Source organism: Podarcis cretensis (genome assembly GCF_951804945.1).
Source record: "Podarcis cretensis genome assembly, chromosome: 7".
Classification (NCBI taxonomy): domain Eukaryota; kingdom Metazoa; phylum Chordata; class Lepidosauria; order Squamata; family Lacertidae; genus Podarcis; species Podarcis cretensis.
In genome coordinates, this window is record NC_137176.1 from 58,826,250 (window position 1) to 58,846,191 (window position 19,942).

Genomic DNA, 19,942 nt, shown 5'->3' on the forward strand with positions numbered 1-19,942 from the left:
CAGTTTTCTTCTGTGAAAAGTGCTTTCCTTTAAATTGTCACAAGGTCTAGCAATAGGTAGGAAGCAGGGAACAGTGAGCTGCTTGTCTAGGTTGGATCCTGCTCCCAGTCTCTAGCATACACTTGGTCCTTAAGTTTCATTTTTCATTTCTGGCCAAACTGCTGTAAATGTCAAGCACATTTTCTCCTGAAGAAAAGCTTCAAGTGTTGGTAATTGCTGTGTCAGTGCAATTTTTCAGATTTTTGTTTCGTTGCCTGCTACCATACTTATGTTGACATTTCCCCACTTTACTAATTTATTGCTTTTGTCAAATGTACTGCAGACGGCACCCAAATTATATTTTGAGTTATGGAGATGGTGTTGATTTTTTCAATGGAGAGATGCAGAAGCAATGCATTGCGCTTCAGACAACAGCATAAAAAAAATGTACTGGGGGCTTTCATAAATATTGCAGTACCTAAAACAGGGCAGTTGCATAACTAGCAAAAGAGGCTGCCGTGCAGCTTGCTCTCATCGCTGCTTATCAACCTTGGCAAATGTAGTGGCACATCAAAAGCATCAGGATAGTTACCCCCTCTTCCAAATACTATTCTTAGAGTAAAAAGGAAACACTGATTATGATATTTACAAAAAAGCTGTGGGGAAAGCTGTTTTCTTAGCATTCAGCAGTCTGAAAAGAAACTGCATTTATCCTTGCTAGGCTAGAAAATATCTTATTAGTGTTTGATTCTGCATGTTTGTAGCGATGTAATATGTGCTTGGGTGACCCAGTAAAAGATTTGCGTTGCAATGCAATTAATTCAGTCTCTTCCTGCGCATAAAAGGGAGGGTGGATTAGAATTAGAGATGGAGGAGAAATTTGATTCAGTTTGCATTGAAACCTAGATCTTTCAAATTTGTAGTTTCTAAAACAATATGAAAACTGAAGCACAGCCATCCTTCAAAATTTGCACTTATCCAAATTGTGCAATGCAGCTCTCCAACCGATGTTTACAAAAATGTTTACATTAGGGGGACTGTGTATAAAAATGTATACATTAGTAAAAATAACATACAGAATGCATTATATGAGGAAGAATTGCTAGTAACAATGTGTGCATTATTTAAAACAGCAGACAAAAATGTGTTTATCAGGAGAAATGAGCTGACTAAAATGCTGACAAATTGCTGCAGATACCTTTAGGACTGGCAAAATGAGAAACATCAACAACCCTATGGCAGAGGCGGAGAAAGGGGGTGCAGTTGGTGTGGTCCGACCTGGGTGGCACCACTGAGGGGGGTGACAAAAGGCTGGCAGCTCTCACCGCGGGCCCTTCAGTGCACACGAGCCTTGCGTCTCTCCTGGGAGAGATGTGGTGGCTTGGGTGCATGCAGGCTCTGCCCTGTCCAAACGGTATGCCCGCTGCCTCCCCCCCCCCCCAGTTGTAGGGCAGCTGAGTGGGAGAAGGCAGGCAGACTCTGGAGGCCCTGCGGTGCGCCATGCCCCTATGGGTGGCTGGCCCTGCTGCTGCCCAAGTGCATTCCTCCACCTATGGTGCTTCTCTTGTATTTAAAAGCTTCTAACCACACAATGGGCTTGATTGTAGGGTTCCTTCCAGTGGGGAGCAGATACCATGGAAAAAGACCCCCACAACTTGCTTCCATGTGGCTGACAGCCTTTAAATGGTAAGGTGGGCCCATGGGGAAAGCACTTAGCACAGTGACTGTGTCATCTTTGAAGGGTTGTTTGTTGTTCTGTCTTCACTGTCTTATGCCAAGAAGGCCTCAAGGCAACTTGAAGCAGAAATGCGGTATAAACAAATACAGTATAATATATCAAAGAAAAAACAACAAGGAACAATGACTAAAATATCCATGTACTTAATACAAAGACAATTAAAATCCCACAACCTCAGCATGATCACCATAAACACAACAAAGCCAACAAACAGCCCCATGACTATAAAAAAAGAAAGATCAGCGCAATCAGATACCTGGGAGAAGAGGAAAGTCTTGACCTGGTGCCCTTCTTGCCATCTTTTCAGTGCTAGGCTTGTGAATCGTCATAGTGAAAAGAGGTGCTTCATTTAACAGTTGTCACTAAATTTAGTCTATCCAGGTTAAACTAAACCTATTAATTTTTTTCAGCCATACAGTTAGGTAACAGTAAATTGTATTCATGAGACATCAAAAGTTTCTTCTAATGCTTTTTGATTTTACCTTGACAAAAGCAAGCTTTCTAGATAGTGGAGATGAGGCTTGCAACATCTGTTGAAAAATAAGAAAGCATAATTTAAAAATGCACAGTTCGTAAGTTGCAGTGAGAGAACCTCCCAAATTTACTTAATTTACAGCTTGTGTTTGAGAGCTGCTAGTTTAGTGTTTTGAGTGCTGTTTTATAATTAATCATGCCTGCCCGTTTCTCTTTGAAGTTTTGTTTTAAAAAACACTTCTGGTGACTCATTGAATTAAAACTTGGTGTAACGTTGGTAAGAATGCTGGCAGATATGCCTCAAAAACAGGATTTTATAAACTGATGCCTCTGCAATGTGGACACTGATAAGCTTCTGTTGACTCCACTTCAAAGGGTGTTGTTTCATTTTGGGAAATCCCAAATGCTGATTTTGTGAAAGCAGAGCCTTTAAAAATTTTAAACAAGAGCAATGTGTTTGCATTTTCCTTGGTGGTAATTAGTTCAAGGGTGAATTTTTCCTATTCCCATTCAGAACTCAGAACAGCATTGTTTAGGAGAACATAAAAAGTCAGTATATTTACTTTTGTACATAATGTAGTGAGAAAGCTTTTAGCATTAATTAGAAAATATTATTCTAACAGGAATGCACCACCTTTTGCTCCAGACCCTTGATCATTTTGATCTGAGAGAGCTGCTGTGACCCAGAGTGATAGTAGGCTAGAGGAACAAATAATCTGACCTGGCATAAGGCAGCTTCTGGCCTTCTATGATGGGCATGCATATGCGAACAAATTAACTCATACTCATTCCTCACTCTTTGTGGATGTTCAGTATAGTGTTTTGTATTATTCAATTAACTTTCTCTTCTGTAGTAATCCCTAACAGATGTCCAGGGCTGGATCTGTGCAGTTTGTGACACTGATTTTTTTTTTTTAAACCAGTCTTCAGTGAAGCGACATTTAGAAAACCTGATGTTAAATAATTCAGACATGCAGCATCATCGTGGTTACTTGTGATTCAATCTGTTGTGATTCAATCCACTGAAATGTGCTACTCCTTGTAAAGAGTGGAAGGAAGAACTGCATGGAGTCGCGTGACAAAGACCCCTGTGAATTGCCCACATTGGTTTTTAGTGGCTTTCAGAAAACCACAAGTGGAAACATGGGAATTCCAACTAATATATCAACTTGTTAAATTTCTAGTTGACTTTTTGACTTAACTAGATGGACTAAGAGGAGAGCACTGTCCTCAATTTCTTGCCTGAAGGAGCGTCTCCACCCCCATTGTTCAGCCGGGACACTGAGGTCCAGCTCCGAGGGCCTTCTGGCAGTTCCCTCCCTGCGAGAAGTGAAGCTACAGGGAACCAGGCAGAGGGCCTTCTCAGTAGTGGCGACTGCCCTGTGGAACGCCCTCCCATCAGATGTCAAGGAAATAAACAACCATCTGACTTTTAGAAGACATCTGAAGGCAGCCTTTTTTAGGGAAGTTTTTAATAGTTGATGTTTTATCTGGTTTTTAATATTCTTTTGGGAGCCGCCCAAAGTGGCTGGGGAAACCCAGCCAGATGGGCTGGGTATGTATGTATGTATGTATGTATGTATAAATAAATAAATAAAATTCCACTTATTTTTGCTATTTAGATTTTCTCTTTACTTTCTTGTTTGTTTTGAAAAGTTATAAGCTGCCCTTCAATTAAATGGTTCTCAAGCCAGCTTTCAAGCAATAAATAATAATGCTATATGTGCATACATACACAAACCTCAGACAACCCAGCAGCCTTTAGTCTTCTGCCTGATAGAAAAGATTCAGAGTATACTTCCTATCCCTTTGTGTCTGCAGTCCAAGGGCAAAACTGGCAGCTGAGTGTTCTTTCTGGCAGAGATGTCACATACTATCTCGCACAAATATGTCATATTCTTGTCTCTCGGCTGGGCATTCCAAACGAGGGTCTTCTCACAGAAGCCGTTTTTGTGCAGCAAATGCACATCTGGCAGTAATCTGCTGTGCACATCTGACATCTTCTTTCTAGCCTCTCTTGCAGGAATATCTCATTTTCCCTCCACTTGGAGACTTCGTGTTTGGATCTGGGAAATGCAGTGCTACCCTCCCCATGCACGTTCTCCCTCCCACCCACCTAAACATACTGTTGTTGCAACCATTATTGGAATGTATTTATACAAATGTCACTAATACCTACTGGATATGGGATATGAAGTAGTGGCAAGTGTTCGCATTCATACTGCTCTATAAACTCCTATTTATTTGCTTAGACATTTTTCTAAAATGCCTTTGGCTGTGCACCACCCCTTCTGGAATGCTTTCCCAGCTGTGCTGGAATCTGTTAATTCTGATCTCATGCTATCTTCATGAGGATTAAGATGACCAAAATTCTGCCTCAACCATACGGTGACACTTTCAAACATGATTCTATGTATGTAAGTCCTATCGGCATACATTTCAGAGGTTTGCAAATAATGTGAGTTTGGAGACACGCGCTTGTGTTCATGCCATAGCCAGTCATCATGCCTTGAGAACCTTAGAAAAGTCTTGTAGGGACAGATCATCCTCCAAGAGTGGCCTGCCATTATTTTGCCCCTTCTGGAAGAAAAGATACCAGTGGGAATATTTAGCAGACCAGTGGCTAGAAGGGAAAGATTTTAGCTAGGGATGGGGAAGGCCTGGTCTCCAGATGTTTTTGAAGTCCCAAATGCCATCAGTCTCAGACAGCAGAAGTCACAGATGAAAGGAGGTGGAGTCCAACAACCTCTTTAGGGCCACGGGTTCCGAGCCCTGATTCCAAGCCCTTGCCCACCTGCCATTCCTGTGCATTTGATATTGCTTTTCATTTAACACAAAAAGTTGGAAGAGTGGCTCACATGTTCCCCATGTAATTTTCAATTTAGCTCTCACTGTAAAAGGAAATGAAGCTATCTAGTGTGAGGAGGAAGGTTGATTGTCTACACTACCAGCTTTAATTGTCATTCCCAATCCTGGAAACTGTAGTTCTTTGGTAATATTCATGGCTTCGTCCTAGCAGTACACTGGGGCCAACCTAGGATGGGGGTGAAGCATTGAAACAAGAGTCCATAAAGCCATATAACAACTTAGTTTCCTTTGAGGGACCTAATTTACACTGCTTGTCACTCCCATGAACAGGTTTTTGGTGTTGGCTGATTGGCAGTAAAGAGACTTGAGGGTTCTTATCACCCTCACCATGAATAAACATTTATAAGACTTCTAGGGAGAAGCCCCAAGAGTTAAACGGATAGAAAACTGATATAAGTTTGTGGAACAGTTGTACCCAGTTTGTTTGCCTTTATTTCCCACTAGACATGGCAAAGGGAGGACAGTATGAACAGTAGGTTAATAATAATAGTAATAATAATAATTATTTATTATTTATACCCGGCCCATCTGGCTGGGTTTCCCTATGGGTGGCTTACAGAACATATAAAACATAATAAAGCATCAAACTTAAAAAACTTCCTAAAACAGGGTTGCCTTCAGATCTCTTCTAAAAGTTGTATAGTTCTTTGTCATCTGAAGGGAGGGCGTTCTACAGTGAGGGCGCCACTACCAAGAAGGCCCTCTGCCTAGTTCCCTGTAACTTCACTTCTCGCAGTGAGGGAACCAGCAGAAGACCCTCGGAGGAGGACCTCAGTGTCTGGGCTAAGTGAGACACTGTCTGGGGTGGAGACACTCCTTCAGGTATACTTGGCCCAGACGGTTTAGGGCTTTAAAGGTCAGCACCAACACTTGGATGTCAGTAGAGCAGGGGTAGTGAACCTGGTGCCCTCCAGATGTCGCTTTACTTCAGCTCCCATCAGCCCCAGACAGCATGGCCAATGAAGATGGATGATGAGAGTTAGAGTCCCACAACTTGCCGGTGGTGGCACGTTGCTCTGCATATGCTCAAGGACACTTTCTTCTTTATCTGACCTCGAACTCGGCCGTCCTTATCTCTGCAACAGAATGTACTAGGTATTTGCATAATTTAGACCTTGAAGATAATTTATTTTGCTCTGTGAGCCAGAAAAGGTCGTCAAAAGAAACGTAGGACACTTTCAGGCAATGTGTAGACTCCTTTCTGCTAGTGTACGATTCTCCTCATTCCACTCTGTAGCTATTTTGATTCAATTTGTGATCTTGCCACTAACAAAATGTGCACTTTGTCCTGCTTGAGGAATATTGGTGTCTACTTTTGGGATTTGCTGTAACTCTGATTTTCCTTTCCCTACCCCAGTAGACCACTTTAGTGAACAGTGTAGGTTTATTCCTTAACCTATCCAGGTACTTTCTGAGTAGCCTTTGAGCCCCACCGTCAAATAGCTGCTACTGTCTAATTAGTCAGACCATTAGACTGCTTAATTAAAATCCTTTTATTAGAGGAATCCACTAATTAGGCAGAGCCAACTTCCTAGTAGCATATTAGATAGAGCAAGCATGGGTGGGCCAATAAATCCAAGGTCCAGTTAAAATTGAATTTATTTAAGTTTACGGTATATGAGTTTAACAAGGCATTAATTAAATTTAAAAGTGGGAAAGCTTGTAAAGTACCCCAAACACATAACAAGACAAGCTTCCTATACTACATGGTTCCTGTGATGTTTTTTCCCCAGGAGGGCCATTAACGTTCCTGGTTGCAGAAAATAACCATTTGTTCAAGTGCAAATCATGTTAAGTACGTGTACTCTTAAAATAAAGAGGCCTCAAGAAACACTCTCTCACACACAAGCACACACTCCTGGTCTCTCTTTAATGATTAGCGTCTCAGTCAAAGAGGAATATTTGCATTAGGCAGCAGAATCATCATAGGGAGAATGAAGGGTGCAGGGGGAAGCAATAGCAAGGCAGGACAGGTTTATACTAAGTAATCATACAATAGTATGCAACTGTAAAGTTCCCTTGTGTTGAAATGGTGATGCCATAGCCTTTCCTGCTATGTAACTGGCTAATCCCTGGTTTGAGTACACGTGTGAGACAAGTCTTCCTGCAGGAAGATGAGCACATACATGAACAACAGTGACAAGCAGCTGGCTCGCAAGAGGTGGGTGGGGATTTTGATGTGTCTGCTGCTGGATGATGGACTTTAATGCACACAGGAAACTGGCCTGCATCCACACATGGTCAAGGAAAACTGAAACTTTCAGTTTTAGAAATATGGGGCTGATGATCAGGTTAAACTGACACAATTGAAAAATCCAGTGAGTTTCCTTCACAGTTGTGTATTCATCCCTTTATTGTTTCAGTTCCTGGTTTTTGAAGTGGGGTGATGTTTTCAGTTCTCCCTTCCATTTACTGGAAAAAAATCTTGCTTTGTTTGCAAATCTGTGTGGCGAGTAACAATTAGACAAGCTGGTATCTGAAGACTGCAAATGTAGCCTGATAAATTCCCACCCATTTATCTCCAGGACAAGTTGACAGCATGTTGTGGTTCCCGCCAGTAATTTCTGCGGTTTTGGAACTTGCACAGTCTGTTTTACAAGACAGTCTGTTTGCTGTTTTGAGACTTTTGAACTACATTCAGTCACTAGAAGTGTCACAGCTCAGCCACTGCTGTATTATTCATGCAGTCAGGTGCTTTAAAACTAGCAGGGCACATAGCCTTAATGTGACTATGAATTTTGAAGAGCTGCTGTGCCTAGCAGTTAACCCTTATTCGTTTCAAAATTCCAAATAGATTTTCTTTGACTATAAATTACTTTGGTTATAAATGCTCCGAAGGTTTCCCTGTCCCCAGCCCACAGATTTGATATTTCAGGCCTTTTAATTGAACACAAAAACATAGTTGTTGCAGAGTAGGTTTTTCACTCACCACAAGGAAGGCAGGTGCAGCTGTAAGCATAAACTATAAACCTATACAGTGGTACCTCAGGTTAAGTACTTTATTCATTCCGGAGGTCCGTTCTTAACCTGAAACTGTTCTTAACCTGAAGCACCACTTTAGCTAATGGGGCCTCCTGCTGCTGCCATGCCACCGGAGCACAATTTCTGTTCTCTGTTCTGTCCTGAAGCAAAGTTCTTAACCTGAGGTACTATTTTTGGGTTTTCTGAAGCGTATGTAACCCGAGGTACCACTGTAATCAGCTATTACTGGTTACTGCATAAGCAAAGAGTAAAGGCGAAAGAGAAACTAAATTCACAACTCAAGAAGGACACTTAACTTCCTGGGCATAGAATCATTAACCTTTTGGTGACCTTTTCTCTCAGTACAATGAGTATTAATTAAAGACTGTTGCTTATTCCAACAGAGATAAGGTACAGTGGTACCTCAGGTTACATATGCTTCAGGTTACATACGCTTCAGGTTACAGACTCTACTAACCCAGAAATAGTGCTTCAGGTTAAGAACTTTGCTTCAGGATGAAAACAGAAATCGTGCTCTGGTGGCGCGGTGGCAGCAGGAGGCCCATTAGCTAAAATGGTGCTTCAGGTTAAGAACAGTTTCAGGTTAAGAACGGACCTCCAGAACAAATTAAGTACTTAACCTGAGTTACCACTGTATTTAAGAATAGGCTTCTTTAAGAACTAGTAATAGTCTGAACTTGGCTGTGCTTAGTTCATTGAAGGTGCTATCAAAATTAATAACCAATTTACCAAATTTTCAATAGGGCTATACTAAATATGGACAAAAGTTGATTAAAGAGCTAATAAGTAATATTGGTTGGTTAGTCTCTTTTAACTTAATATCTTTGCTGTGTGTAGGTCTGTCCTGCAGCCAGAATTGATCTTTGCAAAGCTGTGGTTTGCAAGCTCTTCATCTCTGACGTTACCCATTGCTGGATTTGTACCTTGCTCCCAAGAGACTGAAAGGTAAGGGATCCCTGCAAATAATCTCACTTTGCTTACAGTTTATTTTTGTTAACAGTTGTGCTTTGCTGTAAAGCGCAATCCAAACTTTCCATATTACCTTTTTCTCCTGTGTTGAAATAAACATAATGGAAAAACCTTCATATAAACCAGGCATATCCAACTTTTAAGAGACTGAGATCTACTCCCACTATTAAAACTGGCAGTGATTTACCAAAGTTGTTGTGCTTTTGGGGGGCGGGTCCAGTGATCTACCATGAACACCCCGTGATCTACCAGTAGATTGTTGGACACCCCTGATATAAACTATTGATGTGGTAGGGGGAGAGTTGCAAGACTGCTATGCTCCTTGAGATTCTAGCAGATGCTTTATGAAAGTCATTCATGCCACAGTTATGCTATGATTTTTACAGATGGGACCAAATCAAGATGACATGTGGGAGCAGCATTGGTCTGTACAGACCACGCTTTTGCAAGGAAGTTCCCTTCTAAATCAGCAAGTATTCACTGCAGATTTCCCCCCTGTCTCACTAGCCTTGAATTACATTACATTCCTGGACTAGGAAAAGCCTGTTACTTAATGCTAATTCCTGGAATTCATGCCCTAGAGTCGTTCAGGTACAACATGTACTTGTTCTTCTTTAATCTTCTCTGAGTTGGAGGCACTTTATTCTTTTGACTTTTGAGTCGTTTGCTGGGTTTAGCAACTCGTTGGAAACAAAGGCAATAAGCTGTCTGAGCAGGATCCACGTTGACATTTGGTGTGTACAGATTCCATTTAATGACTTTATTCTCGTTGTCAAATCCCTAGTGATGGGACCACCATGGCAAGAGCTCAGAAAAATCCCAACCCCAACAAGGTCAAAACCTACATTCTTGTTATGGTCAAAGAAGTGTATCAAGACAAATAGGCAAGAAGTTCTCCTGCTTGGCTAAGGATTGGACATGATACCCACACAAATCAATATCTGCTGGAGAGAGAGGTGCTGTCAGTGTACCTCTCTGTTAGTTCATTTATGTATTAGATTTCTCAGCTTTACTCCAAGGAGCTCAAGGTGGTGGCATACATGGTTTTCCCCCTTCCCATTTTATTCTCACCACAGCCTTGTGTGATAGGTTAGGCTGACAGACAGTGACTGGCCCAAGGTCATGGCTGAATAGGAATTTGAACACTAGTCTCCCAAGTCCTAGCCCAACATTCAAACCAGTATTACCACATGGGCTCTCTGTACTAACTATTTCTCTAATTATATGTTGCTGCAATGTCCACTTTGGCGGGCGGGCAGGGATACTTAGCAAACTTCTCTAATAATTCAGCCTCCTGCTCTATGTATGAACTCCACTTCATTTCTTGACGAAAACATTAATATGCACAGTATATTTGCATTTTAAAATACTATTGGATTGTTTGTGGAATAAAACCTTGGCTGAATTAATAAGATCTGACTGTTAATTGAAAGAAGGATGTTCTTAAGCAGAAAAGATAGCTAGAAACAACAGCTCAAGCCAGGATGCTAGGTGGTTTACAATACTTTATACATCTGTTCTTATTTCCTGTTTTCAGAGCTAGTAGCAACTATTAATGGATTTCCATCTTTTCCAGATTATCTCATGAATTGAGCTTGATTACTTTGTTTTGTTCTCCATATTCCACAAGAAACTCTGTAATCTTTAGAATGGCCTCTCTTATCTCTAAATGACTGAGAGTTATCCTCTGAGTGGGAACCTTGGTCTTAAATACTTCATAAAGGGAACAAAAGTCAAGTGATTGTTGCTGATTATTTTTATAGGTGTTAAAGGTGCTATTTACCGTATTTTTCGCCCTATAGGACGCACCGGCCCATAGGACGCACCTAGTTTTCAGGGGGGGAAATCAAGTAAAAAAAAATGATCCCCGCCCCCCCCCCCCCGCAGCTCTGGACCTTCTCCCTGCTTTTGTGGGAGGTGGCGGAATTCCCCCACCTCCCGCAAAAGCCCACAGGAGCCCAGCATGACTCCTGCGGGCTTTTCGACCAGGAGGGAGAAGGGACTGAAACGGCCAGTCAGTCCCTTCTCCCTCCTCGAGGAAAAGCCCCCAAGAGCGGCACGCTCTTTAAAGGGTGCGTGGCTCCTGCGGGCTTTTCTAGGAGGTGGGGGAATTTCCCCCCCCCATAGAAAAGCCAGCAGAAGCCGCGGAGCCCCTTTAAAGAGCACACGGCTTTTGCCTGCTTTTGCGGGAGGTGGGGGAATTCCCCCATCTCCCGCAAAAGCCTGCAGGAGGGTTGGAGAGTAGCGGGAAGGCGTCGCAGGTTGGAGAGTAGCGGGAAGGCATCGCGCGCCTTCCTGCTGCCCCCCATCCTCTGGGGCTGGCGATGGGGGAAGCGCTGCTTTCCCTACCGCCAGCCTCAAAGAGCAGACTCTCCTGGCTTCAGCGGAAGCAACGCGAAGCCTCCGGAGCGCAGGCTTCGGAGGCTTCGCGTTGTTATCGCTGAAGCCAAGGAGCCTGCATTCGGCCCATAAGACGCACACACATTTCCCCTTCATTTTTGGAGGGGGGAAAGTGCGTCTTATAGGGCGAAAAATACGGTACATTCTTGTTTGTCCTAACAACCAGCTTTGGGTGTAGGTTGCAGTTTTCCTTTCATAGATTAGGAACTGTAGCTGAGAGCTGGTGAGTTGCGTGTTGCATGGCAAGGGCCCGAGGGCCCCCCCCCATTCCTTAGCTAATGAAACACAGACACCAGTGTTTTGTGTTAATGAGATAAAATAGGCCACAACTTTGTTGGTTACAGATGTGAGCGGTTTTGGCTTAGGCATTGGAACTGAACCAACTATATCTCTCTCCTGCCCGTCATGCAGGTAGTCTCATATGGGTCAACCACTGGTAGGGGGAGCCCTATTGATGTACATAAATTGTGATCCCCCCCCCCCCGGTTCCCGATGGAGTCGTGGCATGGCTCTAGCCCATACCTGGGCTTCGGACGGGAACCACACCCCGGATGCCTTTAACGGAATACCCTTAAAGAAGAATGGCAGCCGAAGGCCACAACCTCCCCTCCCACAAACCATGTTTACAAATGCCTAACCGCCAAACCTTACAAAGTTGTGACAATTGCTACAAGGCAGGCGAAAACCACATGGATGGTGCCAATTTTCCAAGTGGGAAAATTCCTACCTGGCCCCCGCAAACCGGTGACCAACCGTAGTTCATAGCAAGGCCAAGATGGAGAGCACATAAAATTAGGGCGAGGGGGGGGGGAGAATGGCAGTACGTAAGCAAATATGAGTTAGCTTAGTTGCACAAAATAATTCTGACAGAAAAATAGGACACGATCTAGCTGTATTTATGCAATTTCCCATTGTGTGTGTGTTTTAATACAAGCAATTTAATCACATGTTTTAACTCTTAAATTAGGGAGACTGGTCTACATTTGATTGATTTACATTTGCCTTGATCATGCTCTCAATTTTCGAGTAAGCCAGTGTAGATCAATAGAAAATATTATTGCTTTCTGTCAGTGCCTGCTAAATCCAAACAAACCTATTTTATAACCTCGAATTTCTCAGAAGCAACATAATTCTGAACACAAAACTAAATTGGCTCATCTTAATCTATATTTTAGTAGGATGTTTAAAACAAGCCTCATAACTGAATTTTGAAGTGCTTTGTCACTTCAGCCAACACAAACATGGGTGTCTCCCTAACAGGAGAATTACATCACAGTGGCTTTATGGAAAAATGGGAGAGCACATACAATTGAAACATAGACTTCTATTTTAAGATGGGAACTATTGTAGGTGTATATTATTTAGACTGGGTATTATATGTTGACAACTTGAAACGGTATCAGCTTTCCTAATATAATAACAATCATGTTCTGTGTGCCTAACAAGGGTCCATAAGTGCTTTTTTTTAATGCTAGAGAAATATTGCAATAACTACTGGCTTTTGAAAGAGAGAGGTAGCCATTGATACTTTGCTCCAGTTTGCCTTGTTGAAATCTGGGATCTTTAGTCCTAGACACAACTTGCCCTATAACTTCTTCAATCATTTTCTTAAATGTTGCAGATGGAGCTTCTACCAACATCTGTTTACATTCCTCAACTTTTAAAGATAAAGCCTGGAGAACAATTCTGTTAAACTTTGAAAGAACCATTATTTTAGTTTGCCCTGATGTAACATTATTTTGTGATTGTGGTTGTCTGACTGTTTTTTGTTTTCCTAATGGAGCAACACAGTTTTCTGCATATTTTTGTATCTGTGTTGTTGCTCTAGATGCCCGCATATAATCATTTAAATTTGACCTAGTATAGCACTGTCTATACTAGTAAATTTGACCTAGTATAGCACTGTCTATAGCATTGCTCTATTTGGTCATACTTCTTTAAATGCCTTAGTGTACAGAGTAGGTCTTAATAAGCTTCCTGTTATAGTAGCACAAGTTAAACAGATAATTCACCCACTTTATATTAATAACAAAACACATTTTAGGTACTGAACCACCACTTTTGGATGGTGATAGGAATATTCTTGTTCTTCAGAATTACCTTTCTATTACAATTATATAAGGCTATTTAAGAAAGAAAGAAAGAAAGAAAGAAAGAAAGAAAGAAAGAAAGAAAGAGAAATTTATTGGGGATAAATTAAGCAAAATGGTCAGAGCACCAAAGCAAGAATCTCAAACTGCTGCCTCTAGAGCAACTCACTGGAGATAAGAGTCATTTGCACACTGTCAAAATGCAGAGAAGAGGAGCAGAATTGCACTCCCTGCCTTAATGTGTTGACACCACCTTTTGTACACATGTACAAATTTATTGAATTTATATCCTGCCCTTCTTCCCATAAGGGCCAATGAAGTATTATATGAGTAGGTTGTGGGAGATTTTAGCAGTAAACCCTAGCTGTATTTCAACGAAGTATTTTACCTGCATTATCTTACTGCTGTTGCATAAAGGAAAATGCATGACTGTGACCACAATTAAGTAAGCAAAGCATATTTAAACTTACTTCAAAGTGTGGTCTGTTTCAGTGCATGAGGGTAGGGGAGTCAGCTGCTTCTTGCAGCTGAATATATTTAAATGTTTAATAGCCTATTCCTCTGCTTCATTAATCTGTCGAACAATACTCTGCTACTGGGGCTCTCTGTGTGCTAGCCCCGTGGTTTTGAAAATAGGCACCACCAGCCACTTTTTCTTTTGTTTGTTAACCCACACACATGGGTCTCTAGAGGAGTAAATATAATTAATGTATCCTCTTACCAATTCCCATCACAGGTAGGGATTTAATTTGGAGTAAACAAGCATACATAAGCAAACAAATGCCTACCAGCAAGTTTCAGCAAGGAAGTTCCTATCTCATCTTGGCCACAGACTAACTACGTGGATTTAGGCAAACCTTTATTTCTGTGCCCCTACCTGTAATGTAATAATAATACTAATCTATGTTATATTCCTCTTGTAAGGATTAATAAGAAAATGCATGGAAAGCTCTATGAATATATCATATATGTTACATAAGTTACAGTAGTATTTTGTTATTTACCAACCATGTTTTAGTGATGGTGGTATTTTGGAGTTAAAAGAACCTAACACAACTGGTACATTTTTATGTCTGCATATACAACCACCAAGCCTTACTATAGCCACGCTGCTATTATTCTTAACACTTGACTGCCCTCCAGTCCCCAGGACATCTCACTTGTATCATCTTCACTTTATACAAACATGGAAAGATAACCTTTATTTAGAAAATCATTAAAATTCAGTTTGCAGCCATGATTCAAACCAGTCACCTGCTGAACTTTTTGTTTCGTTTTATTTAAGGTTTGCATGATGGAATTTAAATTTACACAAGAGAGGCTGCATGTTTTAGATCAATACTGCTGACATTTTCTACATTTTGCTATACCTGGTGTGGTGGTCTTGAATTTTTGCCTAAAGACAACATATAATGGATGTCAAGGAAAGCTGCCCAAGTGTTAGCATCCCCAGCTCTGATGAACACAGAGTGAAGAAAAAAAGATTTACTGTAAGTATGTGAGCATAAAGCACTTTTCTCAGTCAATGGGGGCTTATTCTTGTTCTCCATTTCATATTCAATTAATGGTGTGGTTTGGATGTAATGTTAAACCATTATTTAGCACCATGTGAGCTAGCCTTAGGCTGACATGGTTTGCCCTCCCTTCCTGCATAGGAAGAGATTAGAAGTATGTGCTCCCTGTTTACACAACCAAATACTGTGGTTAGCTTAAACCAGGCATAGGCAAACTCAGCCCTCCAGATGTTTTGGGACTACAACTCCCATCATCCCTAGCTAACAGTACCAGTAGTCAGGGGTGATGGGAATTGTAGTCTCAAAATATCTGGAGGGCCGAGTTTGCCTATGCCTGGTTTAAACGGTAGTTTATTTAAACAAGCCAGATTCAAAGCATCATTTATTATTCTGGCTTGTTTCAATAAACCATCGTTCAGATTAACTAGGATTTTCAGTTCAGATATAACAAGAAGCAAGCCTGAAGTGTTGTTTCCAAATCATGCCTATTAGCATATATGCAAATTTGGGTGTGAAGGTTAATGTGTTAACTCTGATTTTATGCATACTGTAGAATTCAGTACACATAAAAATGTGCAGCATAAGGATATTGTAACAGTTATGTTGTTAAAGGCTTTTAAACATCTGAACTGCATAGCAGATCAAATTTATGTAAGTTGCTGATCAGCATTATAAAAAGCAGAAAGAAATAGCATAGACAGTGGATCTTTTTATTTATTTAAAAAACCCCATTGAATACAAACACAGTAAATTACACTATTTCCCCTCTTTGTTAGTCTTGGTGCCTTTTGCTTCTGTTTCCCTTTCATTGTTTCCTGTTCTTTCTCCCCACCCCATCCCGGTAGCTTCTCTGGATATGATTTGTATTTTTATTCTGTGTGTAATTTTGGCATTGGACAACCTTCTGTATTTTGTTATTGGACTAAACAATATTTCAATAGTATTCTTCTTCAGTAGGTTTTGGAAATCTGCTGGATTGTAACGACGACAACCTAGTACTTCTTTCAAAAACATGGTCTAATTTTGTTTAGCTGAGCCGTTTCCTCTGCAGCTGAATGATGTTGACCATCATAACACTTTTCCTACCCTCTCTGGCACCCCCTCCATCAATATAATGCAAATATATTGTAGCCGTCTCTCCTTACCTCCAAAGGAAAATACTGTTCCTTGATGTAGCCAAAGCAGAAGTCCTGTTAGATCAAAATGGAACTTAAAAATGGACCTTGTTAGATCAAAACAGGCCTAACAGGAAGCGTCAGGGTTGTAATAGGTGTGAAAAGGAAAATCTTGTGGAGCATTGAAAGAGGAGATATTTAATACTTTCGTCCTACACCATTCCTAATTAACCCCTCCCACAAGCTGCTCTTAGAATCAAGTAGAAAAAAACAAAGCATGACGGGTATCCCCTTTTCCCCCACTGCAGGTTGTTTTGCTGCCTGGAGGGGTAATTAAAGGTAAAGGTAAATGGACCCCTGACAGTTAAGTCCAGTCGCAGACTACGCTGGGGTTGCGGCGCTCATCTCGCTTTACTGGCCGATGGAGTTTGCGTTTGTCTGCAGACAGCTTCCGGGTCATGTGGCCAGCATGACTATGCTGCTTCTGGCGAACCAGAGCAGCGCACAGAAACGCTGTTTACCTTCCCGCTAGAGCGGTACCTATTTATCTATATGCACTTTGACGTGCTTTCAAACTACTAGGCTGGCAGGAGCTGGGACAGAGCAACAGGAGTTCACCCCGTTGTGGAGATTCGAACTGCCAACCTTCTGATTGGCAAACCCTAGGCTCTGTGGTTTAGACCACAGCGCCACCCGCGTCCCATTGAGGGGTAATTAATTTGGGGAAAACTGAAAAGGATTAGGGTCAAGATGTCTCCTTCAAGACCGCTGAAGGAAAAGTGTTTCCCATTTATAACATAAATAGATAGAAGGTTGGAAAGGCTAAACTATATTTTTATTTTGGAAATGAACTGTGAGTACTCTGCTTCATATGGATTAAGGGATATAGTGTTATATGGATTGACCGATTAAGAGTGAATGTCTTCTTGACAGTAGGTAAAGAAATGAGGACAAAAACATTATTTACATTTACTTACAGCATGCAAACAAGAAAGGATATTTTGTTAATTGTTGAGTTATAATATTTGAATATGAAAATGTTCTTAAAAACATCAACTACAAACCAAAAGCACACAATGAATTTAGAAACAAACAAACAAAAACTAGAGTTCCTGTGGCCATATTAAAGTGAGGAGGTAAATAAATCCATTGGGAGATCTGAGTTCACATAACATACATTATGGCCTTCTAAATTGGTTTATTGAATTCCACAGTAAGTGCAAACTCAGGATTAATAGTTTGTTTGCTTTTTCATAATTCTTTGAGAACCAGAAGGTATGCTGGTTCTGCTGTGGAATTAATGAGCTGCACTTCCTGAATGTTACTAGCAATAAAGAATCTTTTTGGGATAGTATCTTAAGAGGTTAGGCTGTCACCTGATTTAAGAAACTTTGATTATGTGTTAGGTAAAGGTAAAGGTACCCCTGCCCGTACGGGCCAGTCGTGTCCGACTCTAGGGTTGTGCGCCCATCTCACTTAAGGGGCCGGGGGCCAGCGCTGTCCGCAGACACTTCCGGGTCACGTGGCCAGCGTGACAAGCTGCATCTGGTGAGCCAGCGCAGCACACGGAAACACAGTTTACCTTCCCGCTAGTAAGCGGTACCTATTTATCTACTTGCACTTAGGGGTGCTTTCGAACTGCTAGGTTGGCAGGCGCTGGGACCGAGCAACGGGAGTGCACCCCGCCGCGGGGATTCGAACCGCCGACCTGACGATCGGCAAGTCCTAGGCGCTGAGGTTTTACCCACAGCGCCACCTGCGTCCCATGATTATGTGTTAGTTTCTACTAAAAACAAAAACCCAAATAATCAACACTCAATCTATTTTTCTCATTTGCATACTTATATTTTTACTTTAGGGACGCAGGTGGCGCTGTGGGTTAAAGCCTCAGTGCCTAGGACTTGCCGATCGAAAGGTCGGCGGTTCGAATCCCTGCGGCGGGGTGCGCTCCCGCTGCTCGGTCCCAGTGCCTGCCAACCTAGCAGTTCGAAAGCACCTCCGGGTGCAAGTAGATAAATAGGGACCGCTTACCAGCGGGAAGGTAAACGGCGTTTCCGTGTGCGGCTCTGGCTCTGGCTCTGGCCAGAGCAGCGATGTCACGCTGGCCACGTGACCCGGAAGTGTCTCCGGACAGTGCTGGCCCCTGGCCTCTTAAGTGAGATGGGCGCACAACCCCAGAGTCTGTCAAGACTGGCCCGTACGGGCAGGGGTACCTTTACCTTTACCTTTTATTTTTACTTTGCTGTATGATCATTATGCGGCAACTCATATAAAAACTTAAATTATGATGGTGTAGACCAGCCTTTCTCAACCTTGTGTCCTCAGATGTTTTTGGCCTACAACTCCCATGATCCCTAGCTCACAGGACCACTGGTCAGAGATGATGGGAGTTGTAGGCCAAAAACATCTGGGGACCAAAGGTTGAGAAAGGCTGACAGTTCCTAGCAAATAGATGGTGTGAGACAACAAAAATGATTTTTATAATTGCACATACTATACATTAAACTCTTTCTAGTTTAGCTTTGTGTGACAAACCTTGTTAAGCTACTTCATTATACTTGGAATGGTTGGGAGTTTCCACTTGGCAGCAATCAATATGCCATTAGTAACGTATTATCAGCTACTCCAGTTCTTAATCTGTACTATTATTTATACATCTTAACCTGATTACTTCATAATGCAGTTCGAGTTCACATCCAGAAATGCTTATCCAGAGTTTCTTAATCTGTAAACGTTTCCATCATTTGTGTTTTAAAAAATCCAATTTTCTCCCATCCTTCTTTTTCAGCAGTTTGAGTAATCCAAACAGTGAATCTATTGTATATTGTCTAGTGTTAAATACACTGGGTTAATGGTAGTAGCAGTAATAGTACTATTCCATTTACCATGTGTCAGAGCTGCCCAAGGTCCCAGCTCACAGAGGACCAACGCCAGGTCGTGGTTATATACAAAAGTCTTTATTGAAGTTCAGTTTCCATTCCAAAGCCGTAGCGCGCAGCTCTACGTCTTAAACCCTAGACCGCCGAAGCTCCGTCTGAGTCTCCTCCCCCTAGACACCAGTTTAAGACTCTAGCCTTACTCCACCTCTTCCGTTGTTCTTTCCTCCTCTGGGTCCGTCTGCCCGCCGGGGTGTTGCCCTTTCTGGACTCTTCTGATGCTGAAGAGTCCCCGGATTCTTCCCCCTGCCTCCGACGTGCTTTAGGACCTGGCTCCTGTACATTTGAACTTGGCGTGCGCGCCCACCCGGCCACCTTCCTCCTGACCGTTACACTGCTCCTGTCACTGCTTCCCCCTTCGGGGGGGCTAGCTGGATCTGACTTCCCCTCCGTTCCCTCACTCAGCGATGGGGGGTGGTCAGCCCTGACTCATCTTCTCTCCCCACTGGAGGGGGAGCCTGCCCTGACACATGGGACTCTTCCCCCTCGCTATGCTCTGGTGGGGAAACTGGTCCCGATCTCCAGCTGCTGCTTTGGGAGTCGCTGCTGGCCCCTAGCTTCTGGTGCGTCCCTCCCGGGACCCCCCTTGCCATCGGAGCCCCCTTCTGTGAATCTTCCGATTCGCTGGAGAGGCTCATGGAATCTCTCGGGCCACTGTCATCTTCTCCTACGCTGCCCTCAGATTCTTCCCCTTCGCTCTCCATCTCCCCTCTTCCCTGTGCTTCTGCTCCTGAGCCCCTGACACCATGGTTTTTTGTTATGCTTATACTGGCAGAAATAGCCAGAATGGATGTGAAAATAAATTGCCATTGGTTAGATGTTTCCCCTGGTGTCCTTTTGCCATGTATACGTACTGAATATGTATACTACTATGATT

At 42.4% G+C, this 19,942-nt stretch overlaps 1 protein-coding gene and 1 long non-coding RNA gene across 8 annotated transcripts in view; one reads left to right on the forward strand and one right to left on the reverse strand.

Annotated features, from left to right (window-relative positions):
• LOC307221032 (serine/threonine-protein kinase Sgk3) overlaps positions 1-19,942 on the forward strand; it is a 55,363-nt gene that overhangs the window by 19,849 nt on the left and 15,572 nt on the right. For 4 of the 7 annotated variants that reach the window (XM_079985167.1, XM_079985168.1, XM_079985166.1 and 1 more), the window contains exons 2-3: positions 8,879-8,986; positions 14,786-14,990. In XM_079985167.1, coding sequence (XP_079841293.1) covers positions 14,913-14,990 — 78 coding nt within the window. In that variant the 5' untranslated portion in view covers positions 8,879-8,986; positions 14,786-14,912. Of the gene's footprint in view, positions 1-8,878; positions 8,987-9,396; positions 9,480-9,502; positions 9,602-14,785; positions 14,991-19,942 lie in introns of those variants that run through there. The other 3 variants (XM_079985169.1, XM_079985170.1, XM_079985172.1) reach the window with 3 other exon arrangements.
• Positions 17,377-18,965, reverse strand: LOC307221034. Its single transcript, XR_013841295.1, has 2 exons — positions 18,355-18,965; positions 17,377-17,969 (listed from the first exon to the last, which is right to left on the reverse strand). It is a non-coding gene; the product is annotated as an uncharacterized lncRNA (long non-coding RNA).